Source organism: Oncorhynchus masou, chromosome 15 (assembly GCF_036934945.1).
Source record: "Oncorhynchus masou masou isolate Uvic2021 chromosome 15, UVic_Omas_1.1, whole genome shotgun sequence".
Lineage (NCBI taxonomy): Eukaryota > Metazoa > Chordata > Actinopteri > Salmoniformes > Salmonidae > Oncorhynchus > Oncorhynchus masou.
In genome coordinates, this window is record NC_088226.1 from 57,277,200 (window position 1) to 57,293,062 (window position 15,863).

At 41.8% G+C, this 15,863-nt stretch overlaps 1 protein-coding gene across 3 annotated transcripts; it reads left to right on the plus strand.

The window, feature by feature from the left end:
* The first annotated feature begins 3,963 nt into the window (after positions 1 to 3,963).
* LOC135556528 (methyl-CpG-binding domain protein 3-like) lies at positions 3,964 to 15,181 on the plus strand. 3 transcript variants are annotated; one of them, XR_010458001.1, is made up of 9 exons: positions 3,964 to 4,288; positions 4,638 to 4,718; positions 6,695 to 6,854; positions 7,102 to 7,239; positions 7,367 to 7,457; positions 8,155 to 8,332; positions 8,465 to 8,608; positions 8,890 to 8,948; positions 12,990 to 15,181. XR_010458001.1 is itself a non-coding variant. In XM_064989814.1 (8 exons), the coding sequence occupies exons 1-7, from the start codon at positions 4,179 to 4,181 to the stop codon at positions 8,601 to 8,603; spliced, it is 897 nt and encodes a 298-aa protein (XP_064845886.1). In that variant the 5' UTR covers positions 3,964 to 4,178; the 3' UTR covers positions 8,604 to 8,608; positions 12,329 to 15,181. The 3 variants fall into 3 exon arrangements, 2 of the variants coding, with proteins under 2 accessions (XP_064845886.1, XP_064845887.1); XM_064989814.1 differs by lacking the exon at positions 8,890 to 8,948 and having other exon boundaries at positions 12,329 to 15,181; XM_064989815.1 differs by lacking the exon at positions 8,890 to 8,948.
* Positions 15,182 to 15,863: the final 682 nt, after the last annotated feature.

Below are 15,863 nucleotides of genomic sequence, written 5' to 3' on the forward strand. Positions count from 1 at the left end.
CCCACTCCCATAGTGGGAAAACAGGCTGCCTAAGTATGGTTCTCAATCAGAGACAACGATAACCAGCTGCCTCTGATTGGGAACCATACCAGGCCTAAACATAGAAACACAACACCTAGACATACAACCTAGAATACCCAACCACATCACACCCTGACCAAACGAACACCTAGACATACAACCTAGAATACCCACCCACATCACACCCTGTCCTCACCAGGGTCTTGACCTGACTGCAGTTTGGCGTTGTAACCAACTTCAGTGGGCAAATGCTTACCTTTGATGGCCACTGGCACGCTGGAGAAGTTTGCTCTTCGTGGATTAATCCCGGTTTCAACTGTACTGGGTACATGGCAGACATTGTGTATGCTGCTGTGTGGGCGAGTGGTTTGCTGATGTCAATGTTATGAACAGAGTGCCCCCATTGTGGCAGTGGGGTTATGGTATGGGCAGGCATAAGCTACCGACAACAAACACAATTGAATTTTATCGATGACAATTTGAATGCACAGAGATACTGTGATGAGATCTTGAGGTACATTGTCGTGCCATTCATCCGCCCCACGTCTCAAGGATCTGTACACAATTCCTGGAAGCTGAAAATATCGCAGTTCTTCCATGGCCTGCATACTCACCAGACATGCCACCCATTGAGCATGTTGGGGATGCAATGGTTCAACGTGTACAACAGCATGTACCAGTTCGCGCCAACATCCAACAACTTCGCACAGCCATTGAAGAGGAGTGGGACAACATTCCACAGGCCAAAATCAACAGCCTGATCAACTTGATGCGAAGTAGTTGTGTTGTGCTGCATGAGGCAAATGCTGGTCACACCATATGCTGACTGGTTTTCTGATACCCTAAAAAAAGGTAGGGGTGTGTATCTGTAATCAACAGATGCATTTCTGTATACCCAGTCATGTAAAATCCATAGATTAGGGCCTAATGAATATATTTCAATTGACTGATTTCCTTATATGAACTGTCACTCAGTAAAATCTTAGAAATTGTTGCATTTTGTGTTTATATTTTAATTCAGTGTAATTTTACAGATGCAAAAAGATCCCACCATGTCGAAGGAACAAATGATGTCACCATTTATAAAATTGTACCAAAACATTTCCATCACAGCTTTTAATTCAGGATGACTTTACTCGCATAAACTGTGAATGGAAATGTGGTTAGTGAGAGCAAAATGATTATTTGTAAAATAGTCTTAAAATATAATTAACACAATAGTTTATCCAACTGAAATACAAAGTGATATTGGCAACAACTGAAGGATCCGCCCTTTTTTTTCTATTTTCACCTAAAATGACACACCCAAATCGAACTGCCTGTAGCTCAGGCCCTGAAGCAAGGATATGCACATTCTTGGTACCATTTGAAAGGAAACACTTTGAAGTTTGTGGATATGTGAAAGGAATGTAGGAGAATATAACACTATAGATCCAACCGTTCTTTTGTATTTTTTTGTACCATCACCTTTGAAATGCAAGAGAAAGGCCATAATGTATTATTCCAGCCCAGGTGCAATTGAGATTTTGGCTACCAGATGGCAGCAGTGTATGTGCAACGTTTTAGACTGATCCAATGAACCATTGCATTTCTGTTCAAAATGTATCAAGACTGCCCAAATGTGCATAATTTGTTTATTAATAACTTTTCATGTTCAAAGTTGTGCACTCTCCTCAAACAATAGCATGGCATTATTTCACTGTAATAGCTACTGTAAATTGGACAGTGCAGTTATATTAACAAGAATTTATGCTTTCTGCCAATATCAGATGTCCTGGGAAATGTTCTTGTTACTTACAACCTCATGCTAATCGCATTAGCCTACGTTAGCTCAACTGTCCCGTGGATGGGATACCGATCCCAAAGAAGTTATGAACACCATAGGGACCTCCAAGCTCATCACTAAACTCAGGACCTTGGGTCTAAACTTCTCCCTGTGCAACTGGATCCTAGATTTCATGTTGGGGCGACCCCAGGTGGTGAGGGTAGGCAACAACACCGCCGCCTTGCAGATCCTCAACACGGGGGACCCTTAGGGGTATGTGCTTAGCCCCCTCTGGTACTCCCTGTTCAACCTTGACTGAGTGGCCACGCACGACTGCTACTTAATGATCAAGTTCGCTGACGATTCAAAACAGTGCTAGGCCTAATTACCAACAAAGACAGCCTACAGGGAGTGATGCCAGGAAAATAACCTTGGGCTCAACGTCAACAAATCGATGGATCTTATCGTTGACTCCAGGAGACAAAAGAGGGCGCATGCACCCATCCACATCGACAGGGCCGCAGTGGATGGGATCAAAAGGTTCAAGTTCCTTCGACGTTCACATCATTGTGGTGTGAACAGCGCCTCTACAAGCTCAGAAGGCTGAAGAAATTTGGCATGGCCCCTAAGACCCTCACAAACTTCTACAGACGAACCATTGAGAGCATTCTGTCGGGTTGCATCACCACCTTGTATGGCAACTGCTCCACCTTCAACCGCATGGCTCTCCAGAGGGTGGTGTGGACAGCTCAAGGCATCACTGGGCCACGCTGCCTGATGCACACTATATCACACAAAACGCACACACAAGATATCTCACACGCACACACCTTATGCTCAGGAACACATTTAGTTACACACTCACACACTTTTACAGCCAACACTGCTGTCCCATGTCGTTCCATGTTATAGAAACATTAAACCACTCACTTCCCGTTTCACACAAATGCTGTATCACCTTCATAGCTTATTCTAACTCAAGATATAGTTTACCTTGTAAATTCCCCGGTGTACATATGTATAGATTGCATTTTGACTGCTGGAGTGCTATTTGAGTTGTTAATTGGATTCGTACCGCCATTCTTGATGTCTTGCCTTTTTTATTTTGTAGTATTGTTTGACATTTGACTGCATTGTTATGAGCTAGTAACAAGCATTTCGCTGCACCGCAATAACACCTGCTAAACAGTGCACGCGACCAGTAAACTTTGATTTAATTAGATTTTTTATTACCAGTCAGGTTTAAACTGGGAACGATTCTGTCTTTGCGAGGATAATGTCTTTCATTTCTATCATCGAAGGGGGAGGGGAATGAAAGAGGAGAAGGTAGAAGGGATTTAACACAGACTGAAAAGAGAGAAACCGAGATAGTATGCGAGATGGACAAAAACGAGTAAGTAACCAAAAAAGAAGACAAATACCATGCTATATTTCTGCTTTTCCTGTCTGTGACATAAAATATGTTATGTTAACAAAGAATTGCTGCACAATATTTTTTTTTCATCGAGGGGTTTAGGTTCTCGTGTGGGAGGCGTTTCGGTGGTCTCGAGTGTCTGCAAACCATAAACTGTAGGCAGTGTTATGGGATTCCAAATGTAGTTACACACTGTTCTTTCTTATTGGTGTTGCAGTGTTTAACTTTTCTGAAAAGCAATGCATTTATTCAAAATAGGACGAGTAATTCGTTATTATTAGTTAGTACCAGTTATTCTCCTTCAAATGCAGTCATAGGTAGGCCTATATAATTCGTGAGATATCTAATAGTTTTATACCTAATATTTGCAGACAACTCCTATAATTAATATCGGCCTAGCTAGCTAATCAAAACGCCATTAAATTATTGTATTGCCTAGGCCTACTTTGTCCAATGACTGAATAAAAAGTGAGCATTGTCGTGATGAAAACGACTCCCACTGCATTCTCGAATTTCACCTATAGTCAGTAACATGAATCTTTGCCTAAATTATCTCCATTGTTAACGTTGTGAAATCATATTATGGTCATCTGAAGATATTTTGGGGATATATAACGCACAACGTTTGGAGCTAAATTGTGTGAAATGCGGTCGTCTTCCGCACGCGACAAATCAATGATTTATGTCATCGGATCAGGATGCAATAATGTGTAGTCTACATGTATTGCGGATGTTGCTCTCATTGGCAGACAGGTAGTGATGTGGCTGAGGTTACGGCGGAGGGATATTATTTCTGTACGACAAAGAGATACAGTAAATCGGGAGAGAGAGAACCATGATAAATAAGTGTGAGCCTAGATGTATGTCACATAGTAGGCCTAATGGACTTATTTGTATAAAACACGAATTTTAACCCCAAATATAATAACGTTAGGAGCAATCACTGAACACTTCAACGGAATTAAACTCTGGGAGAACATGGAGAAGAAACGGTGGGATTGCTCGGCTCTCCCCAAGGGCTGGCAAATTGAAGAAGTGACCAGAAAGTCGGGTTTGTCTGCGGGGAAAAGCGATGTCTATTATTATAGGTACTGAGCAGGCAGTATTTCAAGACGGCTAGGCTGAATGGGTTTACTTGAGGGAGAGGGGGGAGACCAGGAGACAGAAAGTTGGGGAGGGGTGTAGCCGATATTAGGCTACTCTTATACATTGTTGGATATGGAGCTTGTAAACCAATGTTTAGCCTATGTAGGCCTAACAGCCTGTCAACCAGCTAGGGAGCAGGCCTAAATGCAACAATTTTAGGCTATTGAATGATCGCATTCCAAATAGCCTAGCCTGAATCTAGGTCCATGCTATAACCTATATATAGCCAAGTCTTACCCTTTTATATGGCCGGAGCAACAACCAAGAAACCATAAGCTATTCTTTTTTTAGCCGAGGTAAGGAAGAAGAAGAAGAAGAGGAGGAGGAGCAGAGGCGAGAAAGGGGGGAGGCGGGTCGGTTGTATAGTTTGTGGTAGGCTACCATATACCGAATTTTCATTCTGTGGTGTGATGCACGCACGAAACTCGCAATTGTTGTCTATATTTTTTTACATGAAATATCAGCAAGCACGAACGTTTCCATACTTTGGTAATCATTCAAAGTTTTCCATTTTTAGAAAATCATCGTGCATCAAAATAAACTGCATTAATATGCCTACTTATTTGAAATAGATATGCTGCAAAGTATCTGGTCGTTAAGGCGTCAGTTTACTTCAGTTCAGCTGGCGCTAGCTGAACCGAACGAGTGTGCTCGCATACTCACTTAAAAGACAATTGGCTTGAAAAACGAGAAAAGTGTCAATAGTACTGTTTGTCCTTTTTGAGACGTTGTAGCCACTATACGTTTCAAAATATTTATAACTAATCAAAGGTAACTCAATATATCTGTCATTAATTTGGACATTTTGACGATCTTAGTTGTTAAATGTTAGGCTTACATTTAACTAAAATATATTTGCTGCAGTACTTTTCAATGAAAAACTGCGTGAAATCGAGTGGTCTCTTTTTCAATGACAACAAATACTTCATTGAAGAATCCCTACTGTTGACCAATCACTGACGAAGGGGCGTAGACTTCAGCTCCGTTTTTCGGATTCTCTCCAGAAACAAATGTAATGTAACCAAACAGCCGAAAAAAAAAAAACCCTCAGCAAAGTAAGAAACGTAACAAAATGTCGTCATAATATGTGCGCGAACTGTTTCGGCGGAGAATCATGCAGACACCTTTAGAGATGTTGATGCCGGGTGACAATATAATATCAGCACCGGCTTTTGTGGCATTATCACTTGTGTACAAGAGGGTTACCAATGTGAAATGGCTAGCGAGTTAGCGGTGATGCGGACGGAAGCTATACTGTTACACCAACATATTAAAATAAGACATTTTCATTAAAACCTTTTTATTTTTATGAATTTATTCATACTATTTCATAATTCCACGAGATCTAGTCCCAAAACAAATCTAGGGTTGCTACCCAAGCCAGCTGGTCATTAGTTCTACCTGTTCAGTGTCCAGAGACTCATAAAGTCTTCCTGTTCTAAATCTATGAACATGACCCAGTCGTTTGTTCAAAAAATGCCATTGCAATGATGGCTGGCTACGTTCTTATCCCTTGCTTGCTTGCTAGCTAGCCAATTTAAGTTTGTTACTCACCAAACATGGAGTTTCACTGAGAAACTCTCTCTGTTGACTCCTGTTATGGCTGCCATGTACTTTCAAAAAGGTCTGCCCCATAGAAATGGATACTCTTTGCTATAATAACCATTTATATTACTAATTTACCAAGGCCTTTGTCCACTGATTAAAGATGCAGATTAAATTGGGCCTGCCTTTCTGCCCACTTTGTCTAGGACCAGTGAACATTAACTCTGAAACAATGTTTCCAATTGAACTTTAGGAAATGTTGCAAAATGTATTGCACTTGATCACCCTGTTACATTGTATCCCAATAGTTGATCCCTACTACTCCTTATTGAACATCTACATTATTTCAGTGAAGCCATCTTAAACTCTAAGGTCTATAATTTAAATGGCGAATTAGTTATACATTTGGGAATATGCTGCAATACATGAAAACTTATTCTACTGCTTAAATAGTTTATTACAATTAGCTACACATATTAAATCGGTCATAAAAATATGGATTGTTAAATACATGAATGAAATGCTAATACAAAGACTCATTGTTCACACTCTGATTCCATACCATTATACATGAATAATCTGATGTCTGTGAATAGTTCATCCGTCTGTAGTCTCCTTTGCAGTTTTGGCTCTTGCATGATTGTTTTACATTTTCTCATGTCTACAGTTTGTTTGCAGCATAAAATGTGTTTGTTGCAGATTGTTTGTTGCTTTCCTGATCTTGCTACTTTTCTCCTTTTGCTATCCCCTGGTTAGTTGTACATATCCTCACACTGTGGTTTGTTGTCCTTTACCTCTCCTAGTCCAACCGGGAAGAAGTTTCGGAGCAAGCCTCAGCTGGCTCGTTACCTTAGCAACCAGATGGACCTCAGTTCCTTCGACTTCCGCACGGGGAAGATGCTCATGAGTAAACTGAACAAGAACAGACAGAGACTGCGCTATGACAACAACAATCAGACCAAGGTGAGAGGGCTGTCTCCTGAAATTAATATTTCCATACACGTTGGACACACTCTTCTAAATGACTTCACACTTATTTGCTGTCAAACCAGCAGTTAGAAATTAGAATGCGGAAAACCGTGTTTTAAGGCTTTCCCCAGGTGCAAAGGATAACTGACATATCTAGCATTATCTACTATTTGAGGAACATCTCTGTGGCTACGTAGTGTTGGTTGTCACTGTCAGCTGTTTATTTGTGTGTGTCTTCCAGGGCAAGCCAGACCTGAACACATCACTTCCCGTCAGACAGACTGCTTCCATCTTTAAGCAGCCTGTCACCAAGGTTACCAACCACCCCAGCAACAAAGTCAAGACTGATCCACAGAAAGCCGTGGACCAGCCAAAACAGGTAAACACAGCCATTAGCCTGTATGGTGAAACTGCAGTTACATTGGGTTATATGCTTTTCTTCCTGAAGGTTATTTTGACTAAGTAGATACCAAAACTAAATTAATGTGCATTTGTTTTGTCCACAGCTTTTCTGGGAGAAGAAGCTTGGTGGTCTCAATGCGTTTGACATCGCAGAGGAGCTAGTGAAGACAATGGACCTGCCTAAAGGTCTGCAAGGTAAGAGAAAGGGCCATGTACACTGAGAGTACAAAACATTAGGAACTGACCATGTGAATCTACATGAAGGCTATAATCCCTTATTGATGTCACAGTACCCCACCGCACATTGACACGGTACCCCCGCATATTGACCCGGTACCCGAATAGCCTGTTGTATTTGGCGCATGTGACAAATACAATTTGATTTGATTTAAATCCACTTCAAACAGTGTAACTGAAGGGGAGGAGACAGGATAAAGAAGGGATTTTAATCCTTGAGGCCATTGAGACATGGATTGTGTATGTGTGCCATTCAGAGTGTATTCAGAGTGTGAATGGGCAAGACAAAATATTTAAGTGTGTTTCAATGGGGTATGGTAGTAGGTGCCAAGCTCACCGGTTTAAGTTTGTCAAGAACTGCAACCCTGCTGGGTTTTTCACACTCAGCTGTTTCCAGTGTGTGTGTCAAGAATGTTCCACCACCTAGCGGACATCCAGACAATTTGTCACAACTGTGGGAAGCATTGGAGTCAACGTGGGCCAGTAACATGTGTGGAACACTTTCGACACTTGCTCTGACCAATTGAGACTGTTCTGATGGCAAAAGGGAAAAGGTGTTCCTAATATTTTGTACACAGTGTATAATCCCCATTTCCCATTAGATTTTTGAATGTCTTCTCACTTCTGTGATTGTGAACACCTGTCTGTCCTACAGGAGTTGGACCTGGATGTACAGACAAGACTCTACTGTCAGCGATAGCCAGCGCCCTGCACACTAGTGCAGCCCCTATCACCGGTCAGCTGTCTGCAGCCGTGGAGAAGAACCCAGGGGTGTGGCTCAACACGACTCAGCCCCTCTGCAAGGCTTTCATAGTCACTGATGAGGACATCAGGTACATACAGGAGAGGACATGAGCTCCAGAGTCATATTAGTGCTATGAATAATTGAATCTGTGTAATTAAGAGCTGATTTTCCATATTTATAACAGTTGTTTTTGTATGTTATCTCATCATGGTGAGTGTAGGAAACAGGAAGAGCTGGTGTACAGTGTGAGGAAGAAGCTGGAGGAGGCTCTAATGGCGGACATGTTGGCTCATGTGCAGGAAGCAGCCAGTGAGGGCGACTCACTCAATGAAGGCAATGATGACATGGAGACTGTATAGCAGAGGTAGGCTACTGTTCAGAGTAGAGGTCGACCGATTATGATTTTTCAACGCCGATACCGATTATTGGAGGATGACAATTAATGTAATAATGACAATTACAACAATACTGAATGAACACTTATTTTAACTTAATATAATACATCAATAAAATCAATGTAGCCTCAAATTAATAATGAGACATGTTCAATTTGGTTTAAATAATGCAAAAACAAAGTGTTGGAGAAGAAAGTAAAAGTGCAATATGTGCTATGTAAGAAAGCTAACATTTCAGTTCCTTGCTCAGAACATGAGAACATATGAAAGCTGGTGGTTCCTTTTAACATGAGTCTTCAATATTTCCAGGTAAGAAGTTTTAGGTTGTAGTTATTATAGGAATTATAGGACTATTTCTCTCTATACCATTTGTATTTCATTAACCTTTGACTATTGGATGTTCTTATAGGCACTTTAGAATTGCCAGTGTAACAGTATAGCTTCCGTCCCTCTAGTTAGCGCGCGCTAACTAGCTAGCCATTTTACTTCGGTTACACCAGCCTCATCTCGGGAGTTGATAGGCTTGAAGTCATAAACAACGCAATGCTTGACGCACAACGAAGAGCTTCCTGGCAAAACGCACAAAAGTGCTGTTTGAATGAATGTTTACGCACCTGCTTCTGCCTACCACCGCTCAGTCAGATACTTGTATGCTCAGTCAGATTATAGTCAACGCAGGACACGCTAGATAATATCTAGTAATATCATCAACCATGTGTAGTTAACTAGTGATTATGATTATTTTTTTATAAGATAAGTTTAATGCTAGCTAGCAACTTACCTTGGCTTACTGCAATCGCGTAACAGGCAGTCTCCTTGTGGAGTGCAACGAGAGAGGCAGGTCGCTATTGCGTTGGACTAGTTAAATGTAAGGTTGCAAGATTGGTTCCCCCGAGCTGACAAGGTGAACATCTGTCCTTCTGCCCCTGAACAAGGCAGTTAACCCACCGTTCCTAGGCCGTCATTGAAAATAAGAATGCGTTCTTAACTGACTTGCAGAGTTAAATAAAGGTATAAAAAAATATTAAATAAATAAAATTGGCGCCCAAAAATCGCCCATTCCGATTAATTGGTCGACCTCTAGTTCAGAGAGACTGTATAGCTCTGTATAGCAGAGGTAGGCTACCTACTGTTCAGAGAGACTTTATAGCAGAGATAGGCTACTGTTCAGAGAGACTGTATAGCAGAGGTAGGCTACTGTTCAGAGAGACTGTATAGCAGAGGCAGGCTACTGTTCAGAGAGACTGTATAGCAGAGGTAGGCTACCTACCGTTCAGAGAGACTGTATAGCAGAGGTAGGCTACCTACAGTTCAGAGAGACTTTATAGCAGAGATAGGCTACTGTTCAGAGAGACTGTATAGCAGAGGTAGGCCACTGTTCAGAGAGACTGTATAGCAGAGGTAGGCTACTGGTCAGCGAGACTGTATAGCAGAGACAGGCTACTGCTCAGAGAGACTTTATAGCAAAGATAAGCTACTGTTCAGAGAGACTGTATAGCAGAGATAGGCTACTGTTCAGAGAGACTGTATAGCAGAGGAAGGCTACTGTTCAGAGAGACTGTATAGCAGAGGCAGGCTACTGTTCAGAGAGACTGTATAGCAGAGGTAGGCTACTGTTCAGAGAGACTGTATAGCAGAGGCAGGCTACTGTTCAGAGAGACTGTATAGCAGAGGCAGGCTACTTTTCAGAGAGACTGTATAGCAGAGGCAGGCTACTGTTCAGAGAGACTGTATAGCAGAGGCAGGCTACTGTTCAGAGAGACTGTATAGCAGAGGCAGGCTACTGTTCAGAGAGACTGTATAGCAGAGGCAGGCTACTGTTCAGAGAGACAGTATAGCAGAGGCAGGCTACTGTTCAGAGAGACTTTATAGCAGAGGAAGGAATACTGTTCAGAGAGACTGTATAGCAGAGGCAGGCTACTGTTCAGAGAGACTGTATAGCAGAGTTAGGCTACTGTTCAGAGAGACTGTATAGCAGAGGTAGGCTACTGTTCAGAGAGACTGTATAGCAGAGACAGGCTACTGCTCAGAGAGACTTTATAGCAAAGATAAGCTACTGTTCAGAGAGACTGTATAGCAGAGACAGGCTACTGTTCAGAGAGACTGTATAGCAGAGACAGGCTACTGTTCAGAGAGACTGTATAGCAGAGGCAGGCTACTGTTCAGAGAGACTGTATAACAGAGACAGGCTACTGTTCAGAGAGACCTTATAGCAGAGATAGGCTACTGTTCAGAGAGACTGTATAACAGAGGTAGGCTACTGTTCAGAGAGACTGTATAGCAGAGGAAGGCTACTGTTCAGAGAGACTGTATAACAGAGGTAGGCTACTGTTCAGAGACACTGTATAGCAGAGGCAGGCTACTGTTCAGAGATACTGTATAGCAGAGGAAGGCTACTGTTCAGAGACACTGTATAGCAGAGATAGGCTACTGTTCAGAGACACTGTATAGCAGAGACAGGCTACTGTTCAGAGACACTGTATAGCAGAGGAAGGCTACTGTTCAGAGACACTGTATAGCAGAGATAGGCTACTGTTCAGAGACACTGTATAGCAGAGATAGGCTACTGTTCAGAGACACTGTATAGCAGAGACAGGCTACTGTTCAGAGACACTGTATAGCAGAGGTAGGCTACTGTTCAGAGACACTGTATAGCAGAGATAGGCTACTGTTCAGAGAGACTGTATAGCAGAGGTAGGCTACTGTTCAGAGAGACTGTATAGCAGAGGTAGGCTACTGTTCAGAGACACTGTATAGCAGAGGTAGGCTACCTACCATTCAGAGAGACTGTATAGCAGAGGTAGGCTACTGTTCAGAGAGACTGTATAGCAGAGGTAGGCTACTGTTCAGAGAGACTGTATAGCAGAGGTAGGCTACTGTTCAGAGAGACTGTATAGCAGAGGTAGGCTACTGTTCAGAGACACTGTATAGTAGATGTAGGCTACCTACCATTCAGAGAGACTGTATAGCAGAGGTAGGCTACTGTCCAGAGAGACTGTTTTGCAGAGGTGGGCTACTGTTCAGAGAGACTGTATAGCAGAGAGGCTACTGTTCAGAGAGACTGTATAGCAGAGAGGCTACTGTTCAGAGAGACTGTATAGCAGAGGTAGGCTACTGTTCAGAGAGACTGTATAGCAGAGATAGGCTACTGTTCAGAGAGACTGTATAGCAGAGATAGGCTACTGTTCAGAGAGACTGTATAGCAGAGGTAGGCTACTGTTCAGAGAGACTGTATAGCAGAGGTAGGCTACAGTCCAGAGAGACTGTTTTGCAGAGGTAGGCTACTGTTCAGAGAGACTGTATGGCGAGGTAGGCTACTGTTCATAGAGACTGTTTTGCAGAGGTAGGCTACTGTTCAGAGAGACTGTATAGCAGAGGTAGGCTACAGTCCAGAGAGACTGTTTTGCAGAGGTAGGCTACTGTTCAGAGAGACTGTATAGCAAGGTAGGCCACCGTGTGTTAGTGTTGTTGAAAGATGAGAGAGACCTTGCAGACTGTCGAAAAATAGGAATAAATCCAATACTGATGAAGGCTTGATGCCAAAACATGCTCTGTTTTTCACCGTTAATTTATGCATTTTTCTGCACAACAAACCTTTAGGCATTATGATGCAGAAAATAAAACATCTATATTTTTGCATTTTTTGGATGTATTCCTATTTCTTAATTTTTACCTTTTTATTTTGACAGGGAGTCGATGCTGAGACCAAGGTCTCTTTCCAGATGATCTTTGTTTAGCACAACAATACACATGAATACAATCAAAATCCTATTTTTCGAGAGTGTCGGGGTCTCCATCTCTTCCAGTATTTTGAGAACGGACACTATTTGGTTTAAAAGGACCTTTAAAGTGCGTAGACGGCCAGCCTCCTGTTGTTGAAAGTACATATGCTGCTGCTGCTGCTGCTGCTACTGTTTACTGTCTATGCTGTTGCCTAGTCACTTTACCTATACCTATACGTACATATCTACTGCCATTACCTCGTACCCCTGCACATGGACTCTGTACTGAACCCTGTGTATATAGCCAAGTTACCGTAACTCATTTTGTATTTATTCCTCATGTTTTTATTTTTCAACTTTTATCTCTGCATTGTTGGGAAGAAAACATTCCACTGTAGGTCTACACCTGTACACAATTGTATTTTATCTGTAAAATGAGAGGGCTTTTCAGGCTTCCACCGCATTTTTGGGCTCCCCCCAGTTTCTCAACAGATGTCAGTATTTTAAATTCAGAGCTGCAAATCATGCCACCCAGGGGATATGATATGACACATTTATAATTTGATTTACAATCTGTATTATTTGTTTAGCTATTTCAACAAACGTCTGTCTTCATCCTCTCTTCCAGGGAGATGGGGTGTTATAGAGTAGTCTGGATGGGTTTTTCAACTCCTTGTCAAATGACAATGAAACCAGGAACGCTGTACCAATCCAACCAAAAGAACTGCCCACTTTCTGCCCATCCCCTTCCACGTGCCACCCCTCTGAAGCTCTGCCTACCTACTGTCCACCTCGCCCACTGTTTAGCCTCTTCTGGCACCAGCCCCATGAAAGTACTTGGACTCAGGAATTCTGAATCAAATTGATTATTAGCTAAATTATCTTTCTTTTGAAAAAGATAGCATGAAATAAAATGCTGGCAGGGCAGAGTGAAAGAGATTGGTTTCGTACAGTATGATGAATTGAGTGTTCAATGATGTAGTCTTTTTGTTTTGTAAGACATTTTATGGATTTACTGAATGTGAGTTATATATTGTGACGATCATGTCGTTGTCAACCCACCCCAAAACATGTTTTAAATTAATTGGGATATTTTGAATTAGAAGTGAATTATGTTTATTTACATGGGTTTTTATTTCTGGGTGTCTAATGCACTCCATGGAGATAGATGGACCATATTTTAATGGTACTTTGGCTTATTTTACAGGGCTATGTGAGAGGCTTTGGTGAGAGGGAACAAGATACTTGCCTAAATGATGATAATGTGGCAGGTAGCCTAGGGGTTAAGGGCGTTGGGCCAGTAACCGAAAGGTCACTGATTCAAATCCCTGAGCCGATGAAAAATCTTCCCATGTGCCCTTGAGCAAGGCACTTAACTCTAGTTGCTCTGGATAAGAGTGTCTGCTAAATGACTAACATGTAAATTATGCACTCTAAATTCTAACGCTTGTGTTAATCACAGGAGAGAGTATTAGTGAAAAATCATTGGATCATGTTCTCAAGAAAATATCCTTATTGTTGTAATGTAGTCCATATAAACCCCTTACCCAGTACTTATGAGTCAGGCCATACTGTACTGAGTTATAATGGGTACAACAGTAATGAGTCAGGCCAAACTGTACTGAGTTATAATGGGTACAACAGTTATGAGTCAGGCCAAACTGTACTGAGTTATAATGGGTACAACAGTTATGAGTCAGGCCAAACTGTACTGAGTTCTAATGGGTACAACAGTTATGAGTCAGGCCAAACTGTACTGAGTTCTAATGGGTACAACAGTAATGAGTCAGGCCAAACTGTACTGAGTTCTAATGGGTACAACAGTAATGAGTCAGGCCAAACTGTACTGAGTTATAATGGGTACAACAGTTATGAGTCAGGCCAAACTGTACTGAGTTATAATGGGTACAACAGTAATGAGTCAGGCCATACTGTACTTAGTTATAATGGGTACAACAGTAATGAGTCAGGCCAAACTGTACTGAGTTATAATGGGTACAACAGTAATGAGTCAGGCCAAACTGTACTGAGTTATAATGGGTACAACAGTAATGAGTCAGGCCAAACTGTACTGAGTTATAATGGGTACAACAGTTATGAGTCAGGCCAAACTGTACTGAGTTATAATGGGTACAATAGTAATGAGTCAGGCCAAACTGTACTGAGTTATAATGGGTACAATAGTAATGAGTCAGGCCAAACTGTACTGAGTTATAATGGGTACAACAGTAATGAGTCAGGCCAAACTGTACTGAGTTCTAATGGGTACAACAGTAATGAGTCAGGCCATACTGTACTGAGTTCTAATGGGTACAACAGTAATGAGTCAGGCCAAACTGTACTGAGTTATAATGGGTACAACAGTTATGTAGAATGGACCCTCTGTCACATGGATCCTCTGCTACATGTTGTAGATTTTATTACTTTTAACACTCCCTGTATAGGTACTCACTGAAGTTGTTGGTTTAATGTTGGTGTTTCTAGCCAATGCACATTTTTCCCATGGCCATGACTTCAGTCAACATATTTTTTAAATGTTTCCAATAATGTGTCAATGCCACCACAACACATGCTGCCTCCTTGTTATCTTGTTCACTGGGTGCCAGACAGTAAGCTAAGATTTTTTTTGTTTGAATAAAGGTGAAGATTCTCAGTGTTGAGAAAATGAAATGAGCTTTGAACATTTACCTACATTTCTCAAAGTTTAATGTATGTATGAAATGTCAAGCTCAATGCGATCCCTATCCCACATCAGCAGGCTGACTGCTGAACTGAATTGGATTGTGTTACTGAATAAAATGTATCTGTATTTCAACAGTAGTACAGTTTCTTTGTCGGTGATTGGTTCAATGTCTATATATATTGATGACATACTTGATACTCCAATGTCTTGTGTATCATTTGAATACTACAGGCGTTCCTGCAGTGCTGACAGGCCTCCACAGCTCAGGGTTAACTGCTGCTATCAATGAGACCATAGAAGAGAAAGTGCTTGTATATCCTTCCATCTCAATCACCTCCTCCATGAGATGAACAGTTAACCATGCTGCTCTGAGGTTTTCATGTCAGCCTGTCAGACCAGTGCTTGTATATCCTTCCATCTCAATCACCTCCTCCATGAGATGAACAGTTAACCATGCTGCTCTGAGGTTTTCATGTCAGCCTGTCAGACCAGTGCTTGTATATCCTTCCATCTCAATCACCTCCTCCATGAGATGAACAGTTAACCATGCTGCTCTGAGGTTTTCATGTCAGCCTGTCAGACCAGTGCTTGTATATCCTTCCATCTCAATCACCTCCTCCATGAGATGAACAGTTAACCATGCTGCTCTGAGGTTTTCATGTCAGCCTGTCAGACCAGTGCTTGTATATCCTTCCATCTCAATCACCTCCTCCATGAGATGAACAGTTAACCATGCTGCTCTGAGGTTTTCATGTCAGCCTGTCAGACCAGTGCTTGCACACATGATAAAAGGGGAAGAGGACACAAACGGTTTTAGAC

Coding starts and splice junctions, on each gene's coding strand:
- LOC135556528 (XM_064989814.1), top strand. CDS start 4,179: ATGGAGAAGAAACGGTGGGATTGCTCGGCTCTCCCCAAGGGCTGGCAA. Junction 4,289..4,637: donor AGCGATGTCTATTATTATAG/GTACTGAGCAGG, acceptor TTCTTTTTTTAG/CCGAGGTAAGGAAGAAGAAG. Junction 7,458..8,154: donor CCTGCCTAAAGGTCTGCAAG/GTAAGAGAAAGG, acceptor TCTGTCCTACAG/GAGTTGGACCTGGATGTACA.